At 51.0% G+C, this 24,830-nt stretch overlaps 1 protein-coding gene across 3 annotated transcripts in view; it reads left to right on the forward strand.

Annotated features, from left to right (window-relative positions):
- The window catches only part of mybpc2 (myosin binding protein C2), a 54,657-nt gene that overhangs the window by 9,166 nt on the left and 20,661 nt on the right, over positions 1–24,830 (forward strand). For all 3 annotated transcript variants that reach the window (XM_033013039.1, XM_033013040.1, XM_033013041.1), the window contains 18 exons: positions 1,533–1,613; positions 2,751–2,899; positions 3,626–3,743; positions 5,441–5,486; positions 7,500–7,556; positions 8,338–8,507; positions 9,067–9,199; positions 10,186–10,310; positions 11,401–11,506; positions 13,189–13,355; positions 14,752–14,917; positions 16,448–16,554; positions 17,241–17,270; positions 18,413–18,555; positions 19,891–20,050; positions 21,180–21,284; positions 22,244–22,432; positions 24,556–24,690. In XM_033013039.1, the coding sequence (XP_032868930.1) occupies positions 1,533–1,613; positions 2,751–2,899; positions 3,626–3,743; positions 5,441–5,486; positions 7,500–7,556; positions 8,338–8,507; positions 9,067–9,199; positions 10,186–10,310; positions 11,401–11,506; positions 13,189–13,355; positions 14,752–14,917; positions 16,448–16,554; positions 17,241–17,270; positions 18,413–18,555; positions 19,891–20,050; positions 21,180–21,284; positions 22,244–22,432; positions 24,556–24,690 (2,187 nt within the window). The remainder of the gene's footprint in view (positions 1–1,532; positions 1,614–2,750; positions 2,900–3,625; positions 3,744–5,440; positions 5,487–7,499; positions 7,557–8,337; positions 8,508–9,066; positions 9,200–10,185; positions 10,311–11,400; positions 11,507–13,188; positions 13,356–14,751; positions 14,918–16,447; positions 16,555–17,240; positions 17,271–18,412; positions 18,556–19,890; positions 20,051–21,179; positions 21,285–22,243; positions 22,433–24,555; positions 24,691–24,830) is intronic.

A 24,830-nucleotide genomic window follows, 5' to 3' on the forward strand; every position in this document is an offset into this window, starting at 1 on the left:
GATATTTTTAAGGCAGAGATAGATAGATTCTTACCAACGTGCTATTTTACGCGATTTCACTCAATGCCACAGAAATCCTTCACCTTTTGAAAGACTGTTGTTGCAGGTCAATGCAACCTCCTGCAAGACTTGTGAATGGATTTCACTGTGAATGAAGGGAGGGAGAGACAGAGAGAGGGGTCTTTAAAACCTGACCCAGTGCTCAAGTCTTTCTGACAATTGCAATGATTAGAAACATAGAAACATAGAAAATAGGTGCAGGAGTAGAGGCCATTCGGCCCTTCGAGCCTGCACCGCCATTCAATATGATCATGGCTGATCATCCAACTCAGTATCCTGTACCTGCCTTCTCTCCATACCCCCTGATCCTTTTAGCCACAAGGGTCACATCTAACTCCCTCTTAAATATAGCCAATGAACTGTGGCCTCAACTACCTTCTGTGGCAGAGAATTCCACAGATTTACCACTCTGTGTTTGAAAAAAAATGTTTTTCTCATCTCGGTCGTAAAAGATTTCCCCCTTATCCTTAAACTGTGACCCCTTGATCTGGACTTCCCCAACATCGGGAACAATCTTCCTGCATCTAGCCTGTCCAACCTCTTAAGAATTTTGTAAGTTTCTATAAGATCCCCCCTCAATCTTCTAAATTCTAGTGAGTACAAGCCGAGTCTATCCAGTCTTTCTTCATATGAAAGTCCTGACATCCCAGGAATCAGTCTGGTGAACCTTCTCTGTACTCCCTCTGATTCTGTCATCAGTTTGCTTCCAAGCGTAATAGAGAGGCTGGGTGTATATTTGTACAGAGGCTGGTTACACTTCAGTCTCACTGCTTTATTCGTGGGAACTGGTCTCAGTTCAGGGACAGCCTGAGCTGCTGCTCATTGCCATTCACGTTTGGAGGGCAAAGAATTGGCATAATCTTTCAATTTACATTTAAATAGACTTTATCAGCTGTGAGACAAGTGGAGCAGTGTGTGTGGCGTTCTGTGTGGGGGGGGGGGGGGGGGGGGGTGTGGAGCACCCCTTCATACAACATGCAACCTGCTCATAGAACATACAACACGGAACGTAGAACATCGATCGGGTGATCGAAGGTCAGCATAGACTTTGCGGGCTGAAGGGCCTGCTCCCATGCTGTGTCTCTGAATTCTTCATGGAGCTCAGAATAGTACAGTACAGCACAGGAACAGGCCATTCGGCCCACAATATCTGTACTAGGCATGATACCACATTAAATAAATCTCCTCTGCCTGTCTAAAAGCCTCTAAACACCTGTGTCATAATCAGGGGTTATGGGGAGAAGGCAGGAAAATGGGGTTAGGAGGGAGAGATGGGCCGAATGGACTTGATGGGCCGAATGGACTAATTGTGCTCCTGGAACTAATGAGTAGATAAGCTAGCGTCTGCAGTTCGCTCCTACCATTCCAGAACGTGAATATTTTTAAAGCATGGTGTATTGAGCGGGCTGTGTTGGTTGGTTACACGAATGCGAAATGTAATTCTGAACTCACTCACTGTTTGTTGTTCACAGATGCGGCAGGTCAGGCCCAACAGCAACAACTCACCGGCATCTTCACCATGAAGCCCCCAGATACGCTGTGCGTGCAAATGGGTGAGTACCGTGTGTTTAAGAAGGAGCTGCAGATGCTGGAAAATCGAAGGTAGACAAAGGTGCTGGAGAAACTCAGCGGGTGCAGCAGCATCTATGGAGCAAAGGAAATAAGCAACGTTTCGGGCCGAAACCCGGAAGGGTTTTGGCCCGAAACGTTGCCTATTTCCAGAAGGGTTTCGGCCCGAAACGTTGCCTATTTCCAGAAGGGTTTCGGCCCGAAACGTTGCCTATTTCCAGAAGGGTTTCGGCCCGAAACGTTACCTATTTCCTTCGCTCCATAGATGCTGCTGCACCCACTGAGTTTCTCCAGCACATTGTCTACCTTGGGTGAGTGTTGGGGTCAACGTGTGCTGGAGGGCCCAAGCCTCGAGTGGGGCGGAGGGTGGCAATCTGCAGCCATCCGCTCCCCAAATCATAAGATCATGAGGTGATAAGTGAGAGGAGTATAATTAGGCCGTTCAGCCCATCGAGTCTACCCGGCCATTCACGAGAGGAGAGTGGAGAGTACTCCAGCACTTTGTAATTGCACTTGCAGTTCCGTTCTATTACTTATTTCGCTATCTTAGCCAGAGCTTCTGGTCATCTCTGTTGCCGTGGATGCAGCCCAAAGACCCTTCTGACACGGTGGCGCAGCGGGTAGAGCTGCTGCCTCACAGCGCCAGAGACCCGGGTTCGATCCTGACTACGGGCGCTGCCTGTGTGGAGTTTGAACGTTCTCCCTGTGACCTGCGTGGGTTTTCTCCGGATGCTCTGGTTTCCTGCCACACTCCAAAGGCGTACAGGTTTGTAGGTTAATTGGCTTTGCTATAAATGAAAATTGCCCCTAGTGTGTGTGTGTGTGGGATAGTGTTAATGTGCGGGGATCGCTGGTCAGCGTGGACTTGGTGGGCCGAAGGGCCTGTTTCCATGCTCTCTCTCTGTAACTAAAACTGAAAACTCAGCGGGTCAGGCAGCATCTGTGGAGAACATGGATGGGTGACGTTTTACATGGTCGACTTGGTCTGAAGAATGGTCCAGGCCTGTAACGTCACCTATCCATGTTCTCCACAGATGCTGCCTGACCCGCTGAGTTACTCCAGCACTCTGTGTCTGGACTAAGGGACTGGTGACTGAAGGAGTATTGTCTTTGGTCGGCAGGGGAAGCGCTCACTCTGATCGCCAAGGTGGATGCGTCTGCCCTGGTGAAGAAGCCGAGCATCAAGTGGATCAAGGGCAAGTGGCTGGATCTGAAGAGCAAGGCGGGCAGTGTGTACCAGTTCAAGGAGGAGTTCGACAGCAAGACCAAGGTGAGACACAGATGCCTCAGGTCATAAGAAGGGATGAGAGGGGATCTTATAGAAGCATATAAAATTCTTAAGGGATTGGACAGGCTAGATGCAGGGAAAATGTTCCCGAAGTTGGGGGAGTCCAGAACCAGGGGTCAAACAGTTGAAGAATAAGTGGTACTGAGATGAGGAAAACCTTTTTCACCCAGAGAGTTGAGAATCTGTGGAATTCTCTGCCACAGAAGGCAGTGGAGGCCAATTCACTGGATGTTTTCAAGAGAGAATTAGATAGGGCTCTTCAGGCTAACGGAATCAAGGGATATGGGGAGAAAGCAGGAACGGGGTACTGATTGTGGATGATCAGCCATGATCACATTGAATGGCGGTGCTGGCTCGAAGGGCCGAATGGCCTACTCCAGCACCTATTTTCAATGTTTCTATTAGATCATGTGATAGGAGCAGTAGTAGGCCATTCGGTCCATCAAGTCTATGTCATTCTATCAAAGCCGATCTATCTCTCCCTCCTAACCCCATTCTCCTGCCTTCTCCCCATAACCTCTGACACCCGCACTAATCAAGAATCTATCTATCTCTGCCTTAAATATATCCACTGCCAGCAAAGTCTGGTCAAGGATAGTCCGAGGGTCACCGGCGAGGTGGACAGTGGTTCAGGACAGCTGTCTGGTTGTGGTGGGGTGATGGTGGGTGAGGTGAGGTACGGTGCGGATGAAGTCTCCCTGTCCACAGGTGTACACCTATGAGATGAAGATCGTCAAGGCGGACAAGACCACCGCAGGTGCCTACAGGTGTGAGGTGACCTCCAAGGATCAGTTTGACAGCGCAGCCTTCAACATCGACGTGGAAGGTAGGGAGCTGGTTGTGTCTCGTGCCCCTGGTCAGTGATGGGTCAAGTGGGCAGAGGGTGGTGTGGTCAGTAGGGGGTCAGAGGGCAGGGGGTGTGTGGTCAGTGGGGGGTCAGAGGGCAGGGGGTGTGTGATCAGTAGGGGGTCAGAGGGCAGGGGGTGTGTGGTCAGTGGGGTTCAGAGGGCAGGGGGTGTGTGGTCAGTGGGGGGTCAGAGGGCAGGGGGTGGTGTGGTCAGCGGGGGGGGGGTCAGTGAACGGGGGGCGTGGGCAGGGGGGGTGTGGTCAGTGAGGGGTCAGAGGGCAGGGGTGTGTGGTCAGTGGGGGGTCAGAGGGCAGGGGGTGTGTGGTCAGTGGGGGGTCAGAGGGCAGGGGGGGTGTGGTCAGTGGGGGGTCAGAGGGCAGGGGGTGTGTGGTCAGTTGGGGGTCAGAGGGCAGGGGGTGTGTGGTCAGTGGGGGGTCAGAGGGCAGGGGGTGTGGTCAGTGGTGGGTCAGAGGGCAGGGGAGGTGTGGTCAGTGGGGGGTCAGAGGGCAGGGGGTGGTGTGGTCAATGATGGGTCATTGGACAGAGGGGGTGTGGGGATGGAGGGAGGGGATACTGGGGCAACTGCGGCTCAGGCAGCATCTGTGGAGGGATTGTACAGGCAACGTTTCGGGTTGGGACCCTTCCTCAGACTGACGGAGTGTCGGGGGGGTGGGGAGAAAGCTGGGAAAGGGGGATAAGTGGAGGGAGGCAGACAGAGCCTGGAGAGTGATAGGTGGATACAGGGGGAGGGAGGTGGGTGATTGGGCGCAGTCAGTGACAAAGGCAAGAGGTGAAGACTGGTCGGATAAGGAGAGAATCGGCACGGTGGCGCAGCGGGTAGAGCTGCTGCCTCACACACCACAGACCCGGGTTCAATCACGACCACAGGTGCTGTCTGTACGGAGTTTGCACGTGACCTGTGTGGATTTCCTCCGGGTGCTCTGGTTTCCTCCCACACTCCAAAGACGTGCAGGTATGTGGGTTAATTGGCTTGGGATAGGTATAAATTGTCCCTAGTGTGTGTAGGATAGTGTTAGTGTGCAGGGATCGCTGGTTGGCGCGGGCCCAGAGGGCCGAAGGGCCTGTTTCCCCGCTGTATCTCTAAACTAGAGGACAAGAGGAGGAGCGAAAGTAGACAAAAGTGCTGGAGAAACTCAGCGGGTGCAGCAGCATCTATGGAGCAAAGGAAATAGGCAACGTTTCCTTCGCTCCATGCAAAGAGTTGAACAATCACCACTATAGGAAATAGGCAACGTTTCCTTCGCTCCATACAAAGAGTTGAACAATCACCACTATAGGAAATAGGCAACGTTTCGGGCCGAAACCCTTCCGGGTTTCGGCCCGAAACGTTGCCTATTTCCTTCGCTCCACAGCTGCTGCTGCACCCGCTGAGTTTCTCCAGCATTTTTGTCTACCTTCGATTTTCCAGCATCTGCATTTCTTCTCAAACAAGAGGAGGAGTGAATTTTTGCTGTTGTTCTTCTCGCCTGTCACCGTTCCCCCGCGACCTCGATGTCTGGCGAGTGATATCTGTGACGATATCTCATTCTGAGGCCCTGCCCTGTGCGAATCCATCGAGATTCGACGACTTTCCCATTGGGCCGGTGTAAATCGCTGCGACCTGCCTCTGACCAGCCAGTGCCATCTCTCTAAAGGTATCCTTCATCTCTCCGCAGCTACGGAGGCGGCAACAGACGATCTCCTGACATCATTCAAGAGAACGTAAGTACTCTCTCCGTTTTCCACTTTGCCTCTCCTCTGACCTCGTTACGAGCCTGACCTGTCCCACCTTCGAGACTTTTTCGGCGACTGTCGGCACCTGTCGTAGGCCGTTACAGGAAAATGTTCAACATGTTGAAAATCCAGCGGCGACCAGAACAAGGTACGACTCTTTGGGCGACTACTCACATAGAAACATAGACAATAGGTGCAGGAGTAGAGGCCATTCGGCCCTTCAAGCCAGCACCGCCATTCAATATGATCATGGCTGATCATCCAACTCAGTATCCCGTACCTGCCTTCTCTCCATACCCCCTGATCCCTTTAGCCACAAGGGCCACATCTAACTCCCTCTTAAATATAGCCAATGAACTGTGTGGCCTCAACTACCTTCTGTGGCAGAGAATTCCACAGATTCACCACTCTCTCTGTGAAATTTTTTTTTCTCATCTCGGTCGTAAAAGATTTCCCTCTTATCCTTAAAATGTGTGACCCCTTGTTCTGGACTTCCCCAACATCGGGAACAATCTTCCTGCATCAAGCCTGTCCAACCCCTTAAGAATGTTGTAAGTTTCTATAAGATCCCCCCTCAATCTTCTAAATTCTAGCGAGTACAAGCCGAGTCTATCCAGTCTTTCTTCATATGAAAGTCCTGACATCCCAGGAATCAGTCTGGTGAACCTTCTCTGTACTCCCTCTATGGCAAGAATGTCTTTCCTCAGATTAACCTTAACTTTCTTTCTATGTCTCTGCAGTAGGGGTTCAAAGCATGTATGCATTTCTGCCGTGGCATATAATATGCAAGAAAGGGGCTGGAGTGCAATTAGATTGTCCTGCCATCATTGTTATTTGTTTTATCCGACCTCAGGTATAAGTTCCTCAAATTGCTATCTATCAGTTACATTTCTTCACATCCTCCTGATAGTCTTGAGCAGTAGTCTTGTGCAAACTGCTTCAGTTTCCTGCAGGAAACCAGAGGAGATGTCACCCTGTGGTTACTGCTCTTTTAACATGGCTGATCATCCCACTCAGTATCCTGTACCTGCCTTCTCTCCATACCCCCTGATCCCTTTAGCCACAAGGGCCACATCTAACTCCCTCTTAAATATAGCCAATGAACTGTGTGGCCTCAACTACCTTCTGTGGCAGAGAATTCCACAGATTCACCACTCTCTGTGTGAATTTTTCTTTTCTCATCTTGGTCCTAAAAGATTTCCCCCTTATCCTTAAACTGTGTGACCCCCCTTGTCCTGGAGGGGTCACGACCGTCCAGGCTTCATGTACCCCGCCACATGTCACCAGGGTGTCGCCTGTATGGCCGTGAGTTGCCCAAAGAATCGTAGCGTCTTTCTGGTCAACGCTGGATTTTCAACGTGTCTAAATTGTTGCCGAGCTGCAGCGACCTATGGCGGGTGCCGGCAGTCGCCGAAAAAGTTGTGTAAGTGGGACAGGCCCTTAACTCTCTCTGTTTCCCCTCCTTTCACCTCTCTCCCTCTCTCTCTCTCTCCTCAACTCTCCTAACCTACCTGTTGACCAGTTGACCAGTATCATCCGTCACCTTGGCGACTAGTCCAGTCTTTAGTTTATTGTCAGTGAGAAGCTTGTGTTGCGGGCTAACCAGTCAGCGGAAAGACAACACATGATTACAATCGAGCCGTCCACAGTGTACAGATACAGGGTAAAGGGAATAACGTTTAGTGCAAGGTAAAGCCAGCAAAGTCCGATCAGAAGATAGTCTGAAGGGCCTGTCCCACCTGGTGATTTTTTCGGCGACTGTTGGCACCATTGACTGACGTATCAGGTCACCGAAACATTCGCGGGGGCGTGACGCGGCGAGATTCAACGGTTACGCCGCGGAGGAGGCAGGGGAACGGGGTTGAGCGGGGCTGGGTCGATCAGCCATGGCGCAGTAGACCGGATGGGCCGAATGGCCTCGCTCTGCCTCTGCTGCTATGACCTGTGGAGGGATGAGGTGCTGGGGAGGACATTTGACTGAGACTGTTGCTTGACCCGCAGGGGAGACGCCGGAGAGGATGCGGGGGAACTGGACTTCAGTGGCCTTCTCAAGAAAAGGTAGGTGGGAGGTGAGAGTGTGGCCGTGGCCAACCTGCCCAGTGTCCGGAGTGTCTCAGCACCGCTCACTGGAAGGTGCTATATAAATGCAGCACCTTGTGTACACTGTCTCTTTTCATGTGTGAGTGAGTGTGAGTGTGTGTGTGTGTGTGTGTGTGAGTGTGTGTGTGTGTGAGTATATGAGTGCATGCATGAGAGAGTGAGTTTGAGTGTGTGTGTAAGTTTGAGTGGGTGTGTAAGTGTGAGTGAGTGTGTGAGTGTGAGTGAGTGTGAGTGAGTTTGCACGAGTGTGTGTGAGTGTGCGTGTGTGTGAGGGTGTGTGTGTGAGTGTGTGTGTGAACGTGAGTGTTAGTGTGTGAGTGTGCAATTGTGCGTGAGTGTGTGTGTGAGTGTAAGTATGTGTGAGTGTGCAAGTGTGTGTGAGTGTGTGTGAATGTGAGTGTGAGTATGTGTAAGTGTGCAAGTGAGTGTGCATGAGCGTGAGTGTGAGTGTGAGTGCGTGAGTGTGAGTGTGCAAGTGTGTGTGAGTATGAGTGAGTGTGAGTGCGTGAGTGTGAGTGTGAGTATGTGTGAGTGTGCAAGTGTGTGTGAGTGTGCGTGTGCGTGAGTGTGAGTGTGTGTGTGAATGTGAGTGTTAGTGTGTGAGTGTGCAAGTGTGCGTGAGTGTGTGTGATTGTGTGTGAATGTGAGTATGTGTGAGTGTGCAAGTGTGTGTGAGTATGTGTGAGTGTGAGTGCGTGAGTGTGTGTGATGCGGGTACATTGATGCCGTGTTGTTGCAGGGATGTGAAGGAGGTGGCACCTGCAACAGAGGAGGTTGACGTGTGGGAGATTTTGAAGAACGCCAAGCCGTGTGACTTTGAGAAGATTGCGTTCCAGTACGGCATCACTGACCTGCGGGGAATGCTCAAGCGGCTGAAGAAGAAGAAACGTGTGGAGAAGAAGAGCGAGTGTGAGTGGCCACTGGCACGGGGCGGCGGGGAGGGGCAACGGCACACACGCATGCACACGCACATGCATGCACACGCACACACACATATATGCACACATGCATGCACATGTATGCACACGCACACATACATGCACATTCACATGTATGCACACGCACATGCATGCACACACGCATGCATATATATGCACACACGCATGCACATGTATGCACACGCGCACATACATGCACATTCACATGTATGCACACGCATGCACACACACACACGTGCTCACACCCACACACAGACACAGACAAGCACACACTCTCTCTCACTCTCATACACACATACACTCGTACTAACACACCAACTCTCAAACACACATAGACATGCATTCTCTCACACAAACTTTCACATGGTTCTCTCCCTCACCCCCTCTCTCCCCCTCGCTCTCTCCCTCTTTCCCACTCCCCCCCCCCCCCCCTCCCCCCCCTCTCTCTCTCCCCCCCCCCCCCTCTCCCCCTCCCCCTCCGCCCCCATGTTTAACTGCTGCTTCTGTTCCGTCTTGTTGCCGTTGCTCAGCGTTTACGAAGAAGCTAGAGGCAGCTTACCAGGTGGACAAGGGAGGGAAGATCCGGATGAGTATCGAGTTGGGAAACCCCAACATGGATGTGAAGTGGCTGAAGAACGGCAAGGAGATACGCCCGAGTGGCAGGTATACAATACAATACAATACAGTTTATTGTCATTTGAACCTCAAATGAAGTTCAAACGAAATTTTGTTTCTGCAGTCACACACCAAGAAAAGTACCAAGACACACACTTAACACAATGTACACGAATATCCATCTCAGTGAATCTCCTCCTCACTGTGATGGAAGGCAAAGTCTTGTATATCGGCACGGTTACACTCCTTGAGGGGGTCATAAGGGATAGGAGCAGAATTAGGCCATTCAGCCCATCACGTCTACTCCACCATCCAATCATGGCTGATCTATCTCTCCCTCCTAACCCCATTCTCCTGCCTTCTCCCCGTAGCCCCTGACACCCGCACTAATCAAGGAAAAGTCTGAAGAAGGGTCTCGACCCGAAACGTCGCCTATTTCCTTCGCTCCATAGATGCTGCTGCACCCGCTGAGTTTCTCCAGCATTTTGGTCCACCTTCAAGAAAAATCTCCACTGACTTGTGGCCTCCACAGCCGTCTGTGGCAAAGAATTCCACAGATTCACCGCCCTCTGACTGAAGAAATTCCTCCTCATCTCCTTCCTAAAGGAACGACCTTTAATTCTGAGGCTGTGACCTCTGGTCCTGGACTCTCCCACTAGTGGAAACATCCTCCCCACATCCGCTCTATCCAGGCCTTTCACGATTCATTATTAGTTTAGTTTAGAAATACAGCACGGAAACAGGCCCTTCAGCCCAGCAAGTTCACACCGACCATCGATCATCCGTACTATCCCACAAACTAGGGTCAATTTTCTATTTTTTTTAACGAAGCCAGTTAACCCACGAACCCGCACGTCTTTGGAGTGTGGGAGCAAACCGGAGCACCCGGAGAAATCCCACGCAGGGAGAACCTGCAAACTCCGCACAGACAGCACCCGTAGTCAGGATGGAACCCGATGGTTGCGATCTAGCCGGGGAAGGTGGTCTCGCTGGTCCGTCTCTCACCGGCCGTCTGTCTGTCCCTTTCTCCACAGATACATCTTTGAGATGATCGGCCTCAAGAGGGTTCTGACCATCAAGAACTGCACCTTGGCTGACGATGCAGAGTACGAGTGTGTGATTGGCGAGGATAAATGTACCGCCGACCTGTTTGTGAAAGGTGAGTGTAACCTCTTCACCTCCTCCTCCTCCTCCTCATCTCATCCCTCCTCATCCCCTTCCTAAACCAACCTCCGTTAATTCTGAGGCTGTGACCTCTGGCCCTACAGGTTAAAGGAATAACTGGATGGACATTTGTAAGATGATGAATTTAACACGGCACACATGTTTCATAACTTCATAGGTTTCAGAAACAAGAATGAGGCCATTCAGCCCATCAAGTCGACTCCACCATTCAATCATGGCTGATCCATCTCTCCCTCTCTCAACCCCATCCTCCTGCCTTCTCCTGACACCATAACCCCGCACTCATCAAGAATCTATCTATCTCCGCCTTAAAAATATCCGTTGACTTGTGGCCTCCACAGCCGTCTGTGGCAAAGAATTCCACAGATTCACCACCCTCTGATGAAAGAAATTCCATCTCATCTCCTTTCTAAAGGTATGTTCTTTAATTCTGAGGCTGTGCCCTCTGGTCCTAGACTCACCCACCAGTGGAAACATCCTCTCCACATCCACTCTATCCAGGACTTTCACTATTCAGTAAGTTTCAATGAGGTCCCCCCTCATTCATCTAGACTCCACGAATCCGATTGTGGAATAGACAATATACAATAGGTGCAGGAGTAGGCCATTTGGCCCTTCGAGCCAGCACCGCCATTCAATGTGATCATGGCTGATCATCCCCAATCAGTACCCCGTTCCTACCTTCTCCCCATATCCCCTGACTCCGCTATCTTTAAGAGCCCTATCTAGCTCTCTCTTGAAAGTATCCGGAGAACCTGCCTCCACCGCCCTCTGAGGCAGAGAATTCCACAGACTCACCACTCTCTCTGAGAAAAAGTGTTTCCTCATCTCCGTTCTAAATGGCTTACTTACCCCTTATTCTTAAACTGTGTGTGTGGCCCCTGGTTCCGGACTCCCCCAACATCGGGAACATGTTTCCTGCCTCTAGTGTGTACAAACCCTTAACAATCTTACATGTTTAAACTGTGTGTGTGGCCCCTGGTTCTGGACTCCCCCAACACTGGGAACATGTTTCCTGCCTCGATGGTGTCCAAACCCTGAATGTCGATCTCTCTGTTTCTCAGAGCCTCCTGTTGTGATTAGTGTGCCTCTGGACGACCAACACGTTTTTGTTGAGGACCGGGTGGAGTTCGACTGCGTGGTGTCGGAGGAAGGAGCCGTAGTCGTCTGGTGAGGAGATATCACCGTGTCAGTAAGATGGGATGGGGGAGAGGGAGGTGGGCCAGGAGTTCCTGATCTCCGACATGGCGCTGGTTGTGGGGAGAAGGCAGGAGAATGGGGTTAGGAGGGAGAGATAGACCAGCCATGGCGGAGTAGACTTAGAGAGTCACAGAGTGATACAGCGTGGAAACAGGCCCTTCGGCCCAACTTGACCACACCGGCCAACATGTCCCAGCTACACTAGTCCCACCTGCCAGCATTTGGTCCACATCCCTCCAAACCTGTCCTATCCATGTACCTGTCAAACTGTTTCTTAAATGTTGGGATAGCCCCAGCCTCAACTACCTCCTCTGGCAGCTCGTTCCATACACCCACCACTCTTTGTGTGAAAAAGCTACCACTCAGATTCCTATTAAACCTTTTCCCCTTCACCTTAAACCTATGTCCTCTGGTCCTCGATTCACCTGCTTTGGGCAAGAGACTCTGTGCATCTACCCGATCTATTCCTCTCATGATATTACACACCTCTATAAGATCAACCCTCATCCTCCTGCGCTCCAAGGAATAGAGACCCAGCCTACTCAACCTCTCCCTATAGCTCACACCCTCTAGTCCTGGCAACATCCTTGTAAATATTCTCTGTGCCCTTTCCAGCTTGACATCTTTTCTATAACATGTTGCCCAGAACTGAACACAATGCAGTCTCACCAAACTCTTATACAACTGCAATATGACCTCTCAATACTCTGACTGATGAAGGCCAATGTGCCAAAAGCCTTTTTGACCACCTTATCCACCTGCGACTCGACCTTCAAGGAACCATGCACCTTCACTCCTAGATCCCTTTTCACTGCGTAGGTCCTGCCCACGTTAAACTTCCCAAAATGTAACACCTCGCGTTTCTCTGTAATGTGGTCTTGATGGGCCGAATGGCCTAATTCTTCTCCTATCACATGACATAGAAACATAGAAATTAGGTGCAGGAGTAGAGGCCATTCGGCCCTTCGAGCCTGCACCGCCATTCAATATGATCATGGCTGATCTTCCAACTCAGTATCCTGTACCTGCCTTCTCTCCTTACCCCCTGATCCCTTTAGCCACAAGGGCCACATCTAACTCCCTCTTAAATATAGCCAATGAACTGTGGCCTCAACTACCTTCTGTGGCAGAGAATTCCAGAGATTCACCACTCTCTGTGTGAAAAATGTTTTTCTCATCTCGGTCCTAAAATACTTCCCCCTTATCCTTAAACTGTGACCTCTTGTTCTGGACTTCCCCAACACCGGGAACAATCTTCCTGCATCTAGCCTGTCCAACCCCTTAAGGTCTGAAGAAGGGTTTCGACCCGAAACGTTGCCTATTTCCTTCGCTCCATAGATGCTGCGGCACCCGCTGAGTTTCTCCAGCAATTTTGTGTACCTTAAGAATTTTGTAAGTTTCTATAAGATCCCCCCTCAATCTTCTAAATTCTAGCGAGTACAAGCCGAGTCTATCCAGTCTTTCTTCATATGAAAGTCCTGACATCCCAGGAATCAGTCTGGTGAACCTTCTCTGTACTCCCTCTATGGCAAGAATGTCTTTCCTCAGATTAGGAGACCAAAACTGTACGCAATTTGACCTTTTTGAAGGTTCCATATCTTTTCCAGAACCTCACACTATCCTCCTCTCCTGCTTTGGATCTTGTCTCGTAGGTCAAAGAATGGAGTTGATCTGACCCGCGACGAAGCCTTGAGATTTCGCATTAAGAAGGACGGGAAGAAGCATTTCCTAATCATCAACGAGGTCACCAAAGCTGATGCAGGGCGCTACAAGATCAAGACCAACGGCGGCGAATCGGATGCTGACCTGATTGTGGAAGGTATGGGAAGGCTGGAGGAGAGGGTCGAAGGACAATAGGCAATTGGTGCAGGTGAACCTCCTCTAGGTCATCTTAATTCAATCCTGACCTCGGGTGCTGTCTGTGTGGAGTTTCCACGCGCACAGAATCACGCATGTCAATAGACAATAGACAATAGGGGAGAAGGCAGGAACGGGGTACTGATTGGGGATGATCAGCCATGATCACATTGAATGGCGGTGCTGGCTCGAAGGGCCGAATGGCCTCTACTCCTGCACCTATTGTCTATTGACTATTGTCTAACCCATGCTTGGGTATCTGATCTTCCATAAAAACCACTCGCATTAAGTGCCATTGTTAAGTTCCAGCATCTAACTTCCTCACCACCAAGGAAGTACAAAGGACTACAAAGGCTGAACTCTTGACCAAAACACAAAGTGCTGGAGAAACTTAATGGGTCAGGCAGCAGCATCTGTGGAGGGAACAGACAGACGCCGTTTCAGGACTGGACCTGTCTTCAGACTCCGCGGATGCTGCCTGACCAGCTGAGTTCTTCCAGCGCTCCTCTGATGCCAGGCCTGGTCAGAATTAAAATCACCCCCCTGTGTGAACTAATTGATGCCCGCAGTGGCTTTTGGTAGCTGGTGGAGCTGACCCCTCACCGGTTCCACCTTCACCTCCGGTCCTGTCTGTGTGGAGTTTGCACGTTCTGTGTCTCGAAACGTCACCCATTCCTTCTCTCCGGAGATGCCGCCTGTCCCGCTGAGTTACTCCGGCATTTTGTGCCCATCTCCCTTTGACCACGTGGATTTTCTCCGGTTTCCTCCCATATTCCAAAGACGTGTGGGTTTGCAGGTTAATTGGCCTCTGCAAATTGTCCCTGGAGTGTAGCATACAACTAGTGTATGGGGCGTGGACTCGGTGGACTGATGGTCCGGTTTCTTATAGAAACTTACAAAATTCTTAAGGGGTTGGACAGGCTAGATGCAGGAAGATTGTTCCCGATGTTGGGGAAGTCCAGAACAAGGGGCCACACAGTTTAAGGATAAAGGGGGAAATCTTTTAGGGCTGAGATGAGAAAAACATTTTTCCCACAGAGAGTGGTGAATCTGTGGAATTCTCTGCCACAGAAGGTAGTTGAGGCCACACAGTTCATTGGCTATATTTAAGAGGGAGTTAGATGTGGCCCTTGTGGCTAAAGGGATCAGGGGGTATGGAGAGAAGGCAGGTACGGGATACCGAGTTGGATGATCAGCCATGATCATATTGAATGGCGGTGCAGGCTCGAAGGGCCGAATGGCCTCTACTCCTGCACCTATTGTCTATGTTTCTATGTTTCCGCACTGTATCTCTAAACTAAGGACACGGAGCCGCCCGCGATGTCCACAGTGGGTGAAACATTTTTTCTGTTTTCCAGACAAGATTCTGGAGGTGTTGCAGAGTTTTGCTGACCTCACGCTGAAGGCCCAGGAGCAAGCGGTGTTTAAGTGTGAGGTCTCCGATGAAAAGGTCACAGGCAAGTGGCTGAAGAACGGCGTGGAGGTGGTTGCCAGCAAACGCATCCACATCACGCACAAGGGCAGGTGAGCCCAGACTCCAGAGGATGTTTCCACTAGTGGGAGAGTCTAGGACTAGAGGGCACAGCCTCAGAATTAAAGGATGTATTTTTAGAAAGGAGATCAAGTCACAGAGTGATACAGTGTGGAAACAGGCCCTCCCTCCGGTCCAACTTGCCCAACGTGTCCCAGCTACACTAGTCCCACCTGCCAGCATTTGGTCCATATCCCTCCAAACCTGTCCTATCCATGTACCTTGTCTAACTGTTTCTTAAATGTTGGGATAGCTCCCAGTCCTCAACTACCTCCTCTGGCAGCTTGTTCCATACACCCATACACTTTGTGTGAGGTGGAATCTCTTCACTCAGAGGGCGGTGAATCTGTGGAATTCTTTGCCAGCGCAGCGGTAGAGTTGCTGCCTTACAGCGAATGCAGCGCCGGAGACCCGGGTTCGATCCCGACTACGGGCGCTGTCTGTACGGAGTTTGCACGTTCTCCCTGTGACCTGCGTGGGTTTTCTCCGAGATCTTCGGTTTCCTCCCACACTCCAAACACGTACAGGTTTGTAGGTTAATTGGCCTGGTGTAAATGTAAAATTGTCCCTAGTGGGTGTAGGATAGTGTTAGTGTGCGGGGATCGCTGGTCGGCACGGACCCGGTGGGCCGAAGGGCCTGTTTTCCGTGCTGTATCTCCAAAAGCCTGTGGAGGCCAAGTTAATGGATATTTTTAAGGCATAGATTACTGATTAATCTATTATTGATTAATAAGGGTATCAGGGCTTATGGGGAGAAGGTTCTTGTTCTTCTTGGTTTCTTGGTCCTCCAAAATATTCCAAATGGAATTTAAGGCAGGAGAATGGGGTTGGGACGGATAGAAAGATCAACCTTGATTATATGGCAGGGTCGTCTTGATGGGCCGAATGGCCTAATTTTTGCTCCTAGAAGCCCAAAGAGCAAGGTAGCCTTGACGATCAGGACTGGGCTGTAGATGTTGTGGGAGATGTTGCCTGGGTTTCAACAACTAAGTTACAGAGAAAGGTTGAATAGGTTAGGTCTTTATTCTCTGGAGCACAGAAGGTTAAGGGGGGACTTGATAGAGGTCTTTAAAATGATGAGAGGGATAGACAGAGTTGATGTGGAAAAGCTTTTCCCTTTGAGAATAGGGAAGATTCAAACAAGAGGACATGACTTCAGAATTAAGGGACAGAAGTTTAGGGGTAACATGAGGGGGAACTTCTTTACTCAGAGAGTGGTAGCGGTGTGGAATGAGCTTGGTTTGTTGGTATCATTTAAAAATAAATTGGATAGGCATATGGATGAGAAGGGAATGGAGGATTATGGTATGAGTGAAGGTAGATGGGACTAGGGGAGAATACGTGTTCAGCACGGACTTGTAGGGCCGAGATGGCCTGTTTCCGTGCTGTAATTGTTATTTGGTTATAGTATTGATAAATGTGTGTGGTTTTCTCTTCACCAAGGTGAGTTCAGGGATACTTCTTCTCTCCTGTAATCCCCCCTCTCTCTCTCTCACTCTGACTCGCATTTCTCCTGTCCCCAGGATTCATAAACTGGTCATCGACGACATCACTCCAGATGATGAGGCTGACTACACCTTCATCCCAAATGGCTACGCCCTTTCCATATCGGCCAAGCTCAACTTCCTGGGTACGGATCGCATCCACGCTTCCCCCTCTCCTCCTTAACTCCGGGACTAAAACATACGTGGTGGGAAATCTTACCGGATAGTGAGGGGCCTGGATAGGAGAAGATGTGGGGAGGATGTTTCCATTAGTGGGAGAGTCTAGGACCAGAGGGCACAGCCTCAGAATTAAAGGACGTTCCATTATGAAGGAGATGAGGAGGAATTTCTTTAGTCAGAGGGTGGTGAATCTGTGGAATTCTTTGCCACAGAAGGCTGTGGATATTTTTAAGGCAGAGATAGATAGATTCTCGATTAGTACCGGTGTCAGGGGTTATGGGGAGAAGGCAGGAGAATGGGATGAATGAGGCGGGAGAGATAGATCAGCCATGATTGAACGGCGGAGAAGACTTGATGGGCCGAATGGCCTAAATCTGCTCCTATGACGTGATCATGAACTGGGCGCCATGTTCAGCAGTGGGTTTGGAACATTGTCCCACAGGAAGCCCAGGCTGGGGGATCACATATTACTGATAATTTGAGACTGGCAAGGAGACAGGGAGCTGGAGCGAGTGGATGGAATCAAGCCCAGATCATCCACAATCTCATTCAGTGATAGAACAGGCTTGAAGGGGTGAGTGGCCTCAGCCCTCAAAATAAAACCTAATGCTTCCATTTTCTGACCATTTTATTTTTTCTCTCTTTCTTCCAGAGATTAAAGTTGACTATGTTCCCCGACAAGGTACGTTCTCAATATTGGTGATAGATCTTGTGCTGAAATCCTTTCATTTAAATGTTGTCTTTGCATTTTTGTTTGACATGCGTGCAAATTGTTGTACCTGGTGTAAGGGGCCCCACTGGTGCCGTATGTCAGTCACTTACACACGGAACGGTGGCGCAGCGGGTAGAGCTGCTGCCTCTAATGGCCAGAGACCCAGGTTCAATCCTGACTACGGGTACTGTAGAGTAGACCACGTGGGTTTTCTCCGGGTGCTCCTGTTTCCTCCCACTCTCCAAAGATGTGCGGGGTTGTGGGATGATTGGCTTCGGTTAAAAAATTGAAAATTGGCCCTAGTGCGTGGGGTCGCTGGTCGGCACGGACTGGATGGGCCGAACGACCTGTTTCTGCACTGTATCTCTAAACTAAACTCCACATTAACCTCTCCTCTCTCCACCTCTCCCCCTTTCACTCGGCACTGCGGGGCGAGCACCGCGCCGCTCCAGCCGGCCACAGCGTTCACGAGGAGGACGACGAGCGAGCGAGAGACGAGATCTAGACTAGCCAGCACTAGCGATCTAGCGCGGATCTCTCGGCTCTCTCCTCTCTCTACGCGCCGATCCTCCTCTCACTTCCCCGACTCCTCTCTCTCCTAGCTCGCTCCTCCTCTCTCTTCCTCTATCTATCCTCTCCCTCTCTATCTCCTCCTCTCTCTCTCATCTCTCTCTCTCTCTCTCTCTCTCTCTCTCTCTCTCTCTCTCTCTCTCTCTCTCTCTCTCTCTCTCTCTCTCTCTCTCTCTCTCTCTCTCTCTCTCTCTCTCTCCACCTCTCTCTCTCTATCTCTCTCTCTTGTTCCCACCAATGTTTCTTTGTTTATCTTTTCCACTTTAAGTTTTTCTTTCCTCCATGAGGTGTTCACGTTATTTCCCTTTTCACTTTCATTCTCTCGTTCCCTCTTTCCTGCACACCTTGCCTCCCTCACCTGCTTGCTGTGTGACTCCCTATCCCAGATGTGCGAGCGACAGGCCCTTCGGCCCATCGTGCCAGTGCTGTACGTCAAGTACCCACCCATACTGATCCTATATTCTCTGTAAGCCTTGCCTCCTCCTCCTCCCTGGTGACGCTCCGTAATTCCTCTCCCTGTTTCTCTGCTCCGTCCGACACAGAACCTCCGAAGATCCACCTGGACTGCACGGGCAAGGTGGTGTCGCAGAACACCATTGTTGTGGTCGCTGGCAACAAGTTGCGTTTGGATGTGGACATCAGCGGTGAACCCCCTCCAGAGGTTGTCTGGTTCAAGGCCGACCAGGTGAGCAGCCCAAGCTCGCCCCCTTCCCCTCCTCCCCCTCCCTCTCAGCTTCTCTCCTCTCAATTGACAGCTTTGTTGAAACAATTTGTACAAAGAACAAGGCGGGCACGATGGCCTCTTTCTTTTCGACAAAACGAGATCTAAAAGAGCCTTTTGCAAATAGTTTCCTTCCAAATGGTGCCTTCTAGAATCTAAGGTACGGTGGTGCAGCGGGTAGAGCTGCTGCCTCACAGCGCCAGAGATCCGGGTTCCCTCCCGACCACGGGTGCTGTCTGTACGGAGTTTGTACGTTCTCCCCGTGACTGCGTGGGTTTTCTCCGGGCGCTCCGGTTTCCTCCCGCACTCCAAAGACGTGCGGGTTTGTAGGTAAATTGGCATCGGTGAAATTGTAAATTGTCCCCCAGTGTGTGTGTGTGTAGGTTAGTGCTAGTGTACGGGGGTGGATGGTGTGGATGATAGATGCCACTGCCGTCTTGAGGCAGTGCCTGGTGTAGATGCTTTCGATGGAGGGGAAGGCTGGGCCTGTGATCGACTGGGCTGAGTGTACCACTCCCTGCAGCCTCTTGTGTCCCAGGGCTCTGGAATTGCCGAACCAGTCCATGAAGCAACACTACACTACACACACATCAATGAGGTGAATGATGAAGAAACAAGGAACAGTAGGTGCTAGTTTACAAAAAAAGGCACAGAGTGCTGGAGTAACTCAGCAGGTCAGGCAGCATCTGTGGAGAACATGGATAGGTGACGTTTCACAGAGTGCTGGAGTAACTCAGCGGGTCAGGCAGCACCTGTGGAGAACATGGATAGGTGACGTTTCACAGAGTGCTGGAGTAACTCAGCGGGTACAGCAGCATCTATGGAGCTAAGGAAATAGGCAACGTTTCGGGCCGAAACCCTTCCGGGTTTCGACCCGAAACGTTGCCTATTTCCAGAAGGGTTTCGGCCCGAAACGTTGCCTATTTCCTTAGCTCCATAGATGCTGCTGCACCATAACTCAGTGGGTCAGGCAGCATTTGTGGAGAACATGGATAGGTGATGTTTCACAGAGTGCTGGAGTAACTCAGTGGGTCAGGCAGCATTTGTGGAGAACATGGATAGGTGATGTTTCACAGAGTGCTGGAGTAACTCAGCGGGTCAGTCTGAAGAAGTGTCTCGACCCAAAACATCACCCATTCCTTCTCTCCAGAGATGCTCCCTGTCCCGCTAAGTTACTCCAGCACTTTGTGTCCATCTTCGATTTAAACCAACGCCTGCAGTTGCTTCCTGCACGGTGTGACTGTGCTAGTGCGGGGGACCTGACCCCTCGCTCACTCCCCCTGTCCCCTCTGTACCCAGGAGTTCACCGAGACAGAGGGCCGCTGCCGCATCGAGACCAAGGAATTACACAGCAGCTTGATAGTGGAGGGAGCGCTGCGGGAGGATGAGGCCAAATACAACATCGTGGTGAGGAACCCATCCGGGGAGGACAAGGCTGTCATCCTCGTCAAAGTTGTCGGTAGGTCTGGCGGGAGGGACAGGGTGTGGAATTCCCTGCCTCAGAGGGCGGTGGAGGCAGGATCTCTGGATGCTTTCAAGAGAGAGCTAGATAGGGCTCTTAAAAATAGCGGAGTCAGGGGATACGGGGAGAAGGCAGGAACGGGGTACTGATTGGGGACGATCAGCCATGATCACAGTGAACGGCGGTGCTGGCTCGAAGGGCCGAATGGCCTACTCCTGCACCTATTGTCTATTGTCTATTGGGGCAGTCAGAATGGTGGGGTGGTGGGGAGGGGGGGATGGGTACATTGGGATGAGTGGACACTGTGGGAACAGTGCAAAGCTTTCACTAGTGGGAGAGTCTAGGACTAGAGGTCACAGCCTCAGAATTAAAGGACGTTCCTTTAGGAAGGAGATGAGGAGGAGTTTCTTTAGTCAGAGGGTGGTGAATCTGTGGAATTCTTTGCCACAGACGGCTGTGGAGGCCACAAGTCAGTGGATATATTTAAGGCAGAGATAGATAGATTCTTGATCAGTGCGGGGGTCAGGGGTTATGGGGAGAAGGCAGGAGAATGGGGTTAGGAGGGAGAGATAGATCAGCCATGATTGAATGGCGGAGTAGACTTGATGGGCCGAATGGCCTAATTCTATCCCTTTTGACCATATGAATGGGAACAGTGGGATGTGTAGGAAGGAACTGCATATATATAAGTTTACACCGAAGATAGACACAAAATGCTGGAGTAACTCAGCGGGACAGGCAGCATCTCTGATGAAAAGGAATAAGTGATGTTTCAGGTTGTGGCCCTTCTGCGGAACATGGGATGAATGGGAATAGTGGGATCAATGGGAAGAGTGGGAATAGAGGGATCGGAGGGAACAGCCGGAAGGTTTTACATCACCAGCAGTCTCTGACATTAATGCATAATCCCACTAACCCCTGCATCTCACAGTTCTGGTGCAGTTCTGGTGCGGTTCTGGTGCAGTTCTGGTGCGGTTCTGGTGCAGTTCTGGTGCGGTTCTGGTGCAGTTCTGGTGCAGTTCTGGTGCGGTTCTGGTGCGGTTCTGGTGCGGTTCTGGTGCAGTTCTGGTGCGGTTCTGGTGCGGTGGGGAGTGAGCATCCCTGTTCACGGCTCTTTGCGTTGCAGATGTTCCTGATGCTCCTGAGAACGTCAAGATCACCGGCATCGGCGACGACTGGTGCACAGCGGCCTGGGACATCCCCAAGTTCGATGGCGGGCAGCCTCTGACAGGTACAGCACACATGGGAGAGGTACAGGTTTCAGCACACCTGGGACAGGTATGGTACACATGGGACAGGTAAGGTACACCTGTGCCAGGTACAGGTACAGTACACCTGGGGCAGGTACAGCACACCGAGGACAGGTATTGCACCTCTATAATAATAATAATAATACATTTTATTTATGGGCGCCTTTCAAGAGTCTCAAGGACAACTGACAGGTACAGCACACCTGTGACAGGTACAGCACACCTGCGACAGGTACAGTACACCTGTGACAGGTACAGCACACCTGCGACAGGTACAGTACACCTGTGACAGGTACAGCACACCTGCGACAGGTACAGTACACCTGTGACAGGTACAGCACACCTGCGACAGGTACAGCACACCTGTGACAGGTACAGCACACCTGCGACAGGTACAGTACACCTGTGACAGGTACAGCACACCTGCGACAGGTACAGCACACCTGCGACAGGTACAGTACACCTGTACAGGTGTGGCACACCCAAAGAAGTGCTTGTTTGTAGGGTAGTTGCCCTCTGTAAATTATCCGTGTGTGTCGCAAGTAGATGAGAAAGTGGGATAACAGAACTAGCGTGAACGGGTGTTTAGTTTAGATTAGAGATACAGCATGGGAAGAGGCCCTTCGGCCCACCGAGTCTATGCCAACCATCGATCACCTGTTCACACCAGTCTGTGTTATCCCACTTTGTGTGTGGGGGAAATGGATGAACAAGTAGGGAACCATAGAACTAGTGAGAATGGGTGACCGATGGTCGGCACGGACTGAGTGGGCCGAAGGGCCTGTTTCCACACTGTATCTGCACACTAGTCTAAAGGGAGAGTGTCAGGTTTTGTAAAGAGGGGCGTGGCTCATGGAGAGTTGGGGAGGGTGGGGAGAGAACCTGCGACACGTCACGCTGCCCGGTCTGACGGGGATATCTCCCTCCTCACCTCCCACAGGCTACCTGCTGGAACGGAAGAAGAAGACCAGCATGAGATGGATGAAGCTGAACTTCGAACCCTTGCAGGCCACCCAGTTCACGGCCACCAGGATGATCGAGGGCTGCCAGTACGAGATGCGTGTGTTTGCCCTGAATGGTATCGGTCTGAGCCCCCCCAGCATCTCCTCACGTACCTTCATGCCCATCGGTGAGTGACCACTCTCAGCGGCAATGGCTGGCGGTGAGCTGGGGTTTTCCCAACGCTCTGTGGCACCGGTCAAGATTCAAGAGAGTTTATTGTCATGTGTCCCTGATAGGACAATGAAATTCCTGCTTTACTTCAGCACAACAGAACATAGACGACATGAATACAGAACACATCAGTGTGTCCATATACCATTACATAAATATATACACACATGAATATGTGTTGTCCAAGCCAAGTTTAATAGCCTGATGTTTCCTTTCTGGTGGGTTAGGGGTCATCGCTGGTAATGTCCCACGCCACCATACCCATTACAGAAGTTCATAGGTTATAGGAGCAGAATTAGGCCATTCGGCCCATCAAGTCACAAGGAATAGGAGTAGAATTAGGCCATTCAGCCCATCAAGTCTTCTCCGCCATTCAATCATGGCTAACCCCATTCTCCTGCCTTCTCCCTAAAACAGACACCCGTACTAATCAAGAATCTATCTACCTCTGCCTTAAATATACCCACTGACTCGGCCTGTGGCAAATAATCCTGCAGATTCACCACCCTGTGAGTAAAGAAAGTCTACTCTGCCATTTGTCCCATCATCTCCCACTACCACAGTCACCCTCATCCTCCTCCCCACGCTCATCTCCCCTCCCCGAATCCCTTTCCCTTTTATCCCCCTCTCTCCCCCTTCCCCTGTCCCCCTGTCCCCTTCCACCCATCTCCCACCCTCCGACTTTATATTTCACTCCTCCTCACCTCTCCGTATCTCACGCACGCTTGTCGCCCTGTCACCTCCAGCCTTTGTCACTTACTCCACCCATCTACACATCACCCAACCTCCCCTGTATCCACCTATCACTTGTGCAGGAAGGAACTGCAGATGCTGGTTTACACTGAAGACAGATCACAACATGCTGGAGTAACTCAGTGGGTCAGGCAGCATCTGTGGAGAAAAGGAACAGGTGATGTTTCGGGTAGGAAGAAGGGATTCGACCTAAAACGTCACCCACTCATTTTCTCCTGAGACGCTGGCTGAGTTACTCCTGTATTTTGTAGCCATCTATCACTTGCCAGACTTTGTCACCCCCACCCCCCCCCCCCCCCACCCCCTCCTCCCCACCCCACCTCCCTTTTCCAGCCTTGGTCCAGGTTTGAGGAAAAGTCCCGACCCAAAACATTGTCCGTCCATTCCCCTCCACAGATGCTGCCCGACCCGCTGAGTTCCTCCAGCACTCTGCGTTTTGCTCAGGGTGTCTTTTAAAAAAGATATATTTTTTAAATTTCAAAATATACTTTTTTTCGAGAAATAAATATTTGCAACACATGATCTTTACAAAAGTCTATCTGACATTCTTGGAGGCTATACATACATTCAACACTGTTTACACAAATGACACCAATGTTTTTGTTCCCCCCACCCTTGCCACTCATGTGCCCGCCTGGCGTGGAATCCCTTCCTTTATTTTGGGGGGGGGGGGTCTCCACCAAACCCTGCCCTTAAAGTCCAGCAGTGGAAGGACCCTAGACTGTGGCCCTCCCCCACCGGGCCTTGGCGTTGGCTGCACCGAGCTTCAGTGAGTCCCTTAGCACGTACTCCTGCAGTCTGCAGCGGGCCAGTCGGCAACATTCCCCGACGGACATCTCGCTCTGCTGGGTGGTCAACAACACTCAGGCAGACCAAAGAGCATCTTTCACCGAGTTGATGACCCTCCAGCAGCACTCGATGTCAGTCTCTGAACGTGTCCCCAGGAACAGTCCGTAAATCACGAGTCCTCTTGTCACGGAGCTATTCGGAACGAGACGTGACCAGGACCCATGCATCTTTCTCCAGACACTCTCCCCAGACTCCCCAGGTCCCGACTACGGGGGAAAATGGAGGAGGACTGGCCAAATTGTGTGGCTGCCACCACAGTGATGAATGCTGCGGTGGATGTTTGTGTTAAAAAAAATGTATTGTGTTTCTGTGGGTTCTTTCTCGTAACACCACCGCTGGCAAATTCATTTCACTTCCACTTCATGTGCAAGTGACGAATAAAACTGACATTGATATTGGTCTTTGCGCATGCACACTCGTCTGCGGCCGCTGCCCCTCGCGTCTCCCTGACGCTGACCGTTGCTTTCACCTGTCCAGGTACCACCAGCGAGCCGACACACTTGATCGTTGACGATGTCACAGACACCACCACCACGCTGAAGTGGAGGATGCCGGAGAAGATCGGCCCCGGGGGGCTGGATGGTTACCTGATTGAATATGCAAAGGAAGGCTGTAAGTACCACACCGTTCATAGTCAAAGATCCTATAGCGGAGCAAGATAGACCACTCCTGCTAAAGGCAATGGGCTGACATGTAGTACGCAACGGAGCAGAACGTGGGCTAAAGTATAAAGGTATAAATCCTTTATTGTC

The sequence above is a fragment of the Amblyraja radiata genome, chromosome 38, assembly GCF_010909765.2.
Source record: "Amblyraja radiata isolate CabotCenter1 chromosome 38, sAmbRad1.1.pri, whole genome shotgun sequence".
Classification (NCBI taxonomy): Eukaryota; Metazoa; Chordata; class Chondrichthyes; order Rajiformes; family Rajidae; genus Amblyraja; species Amblyraja radiata.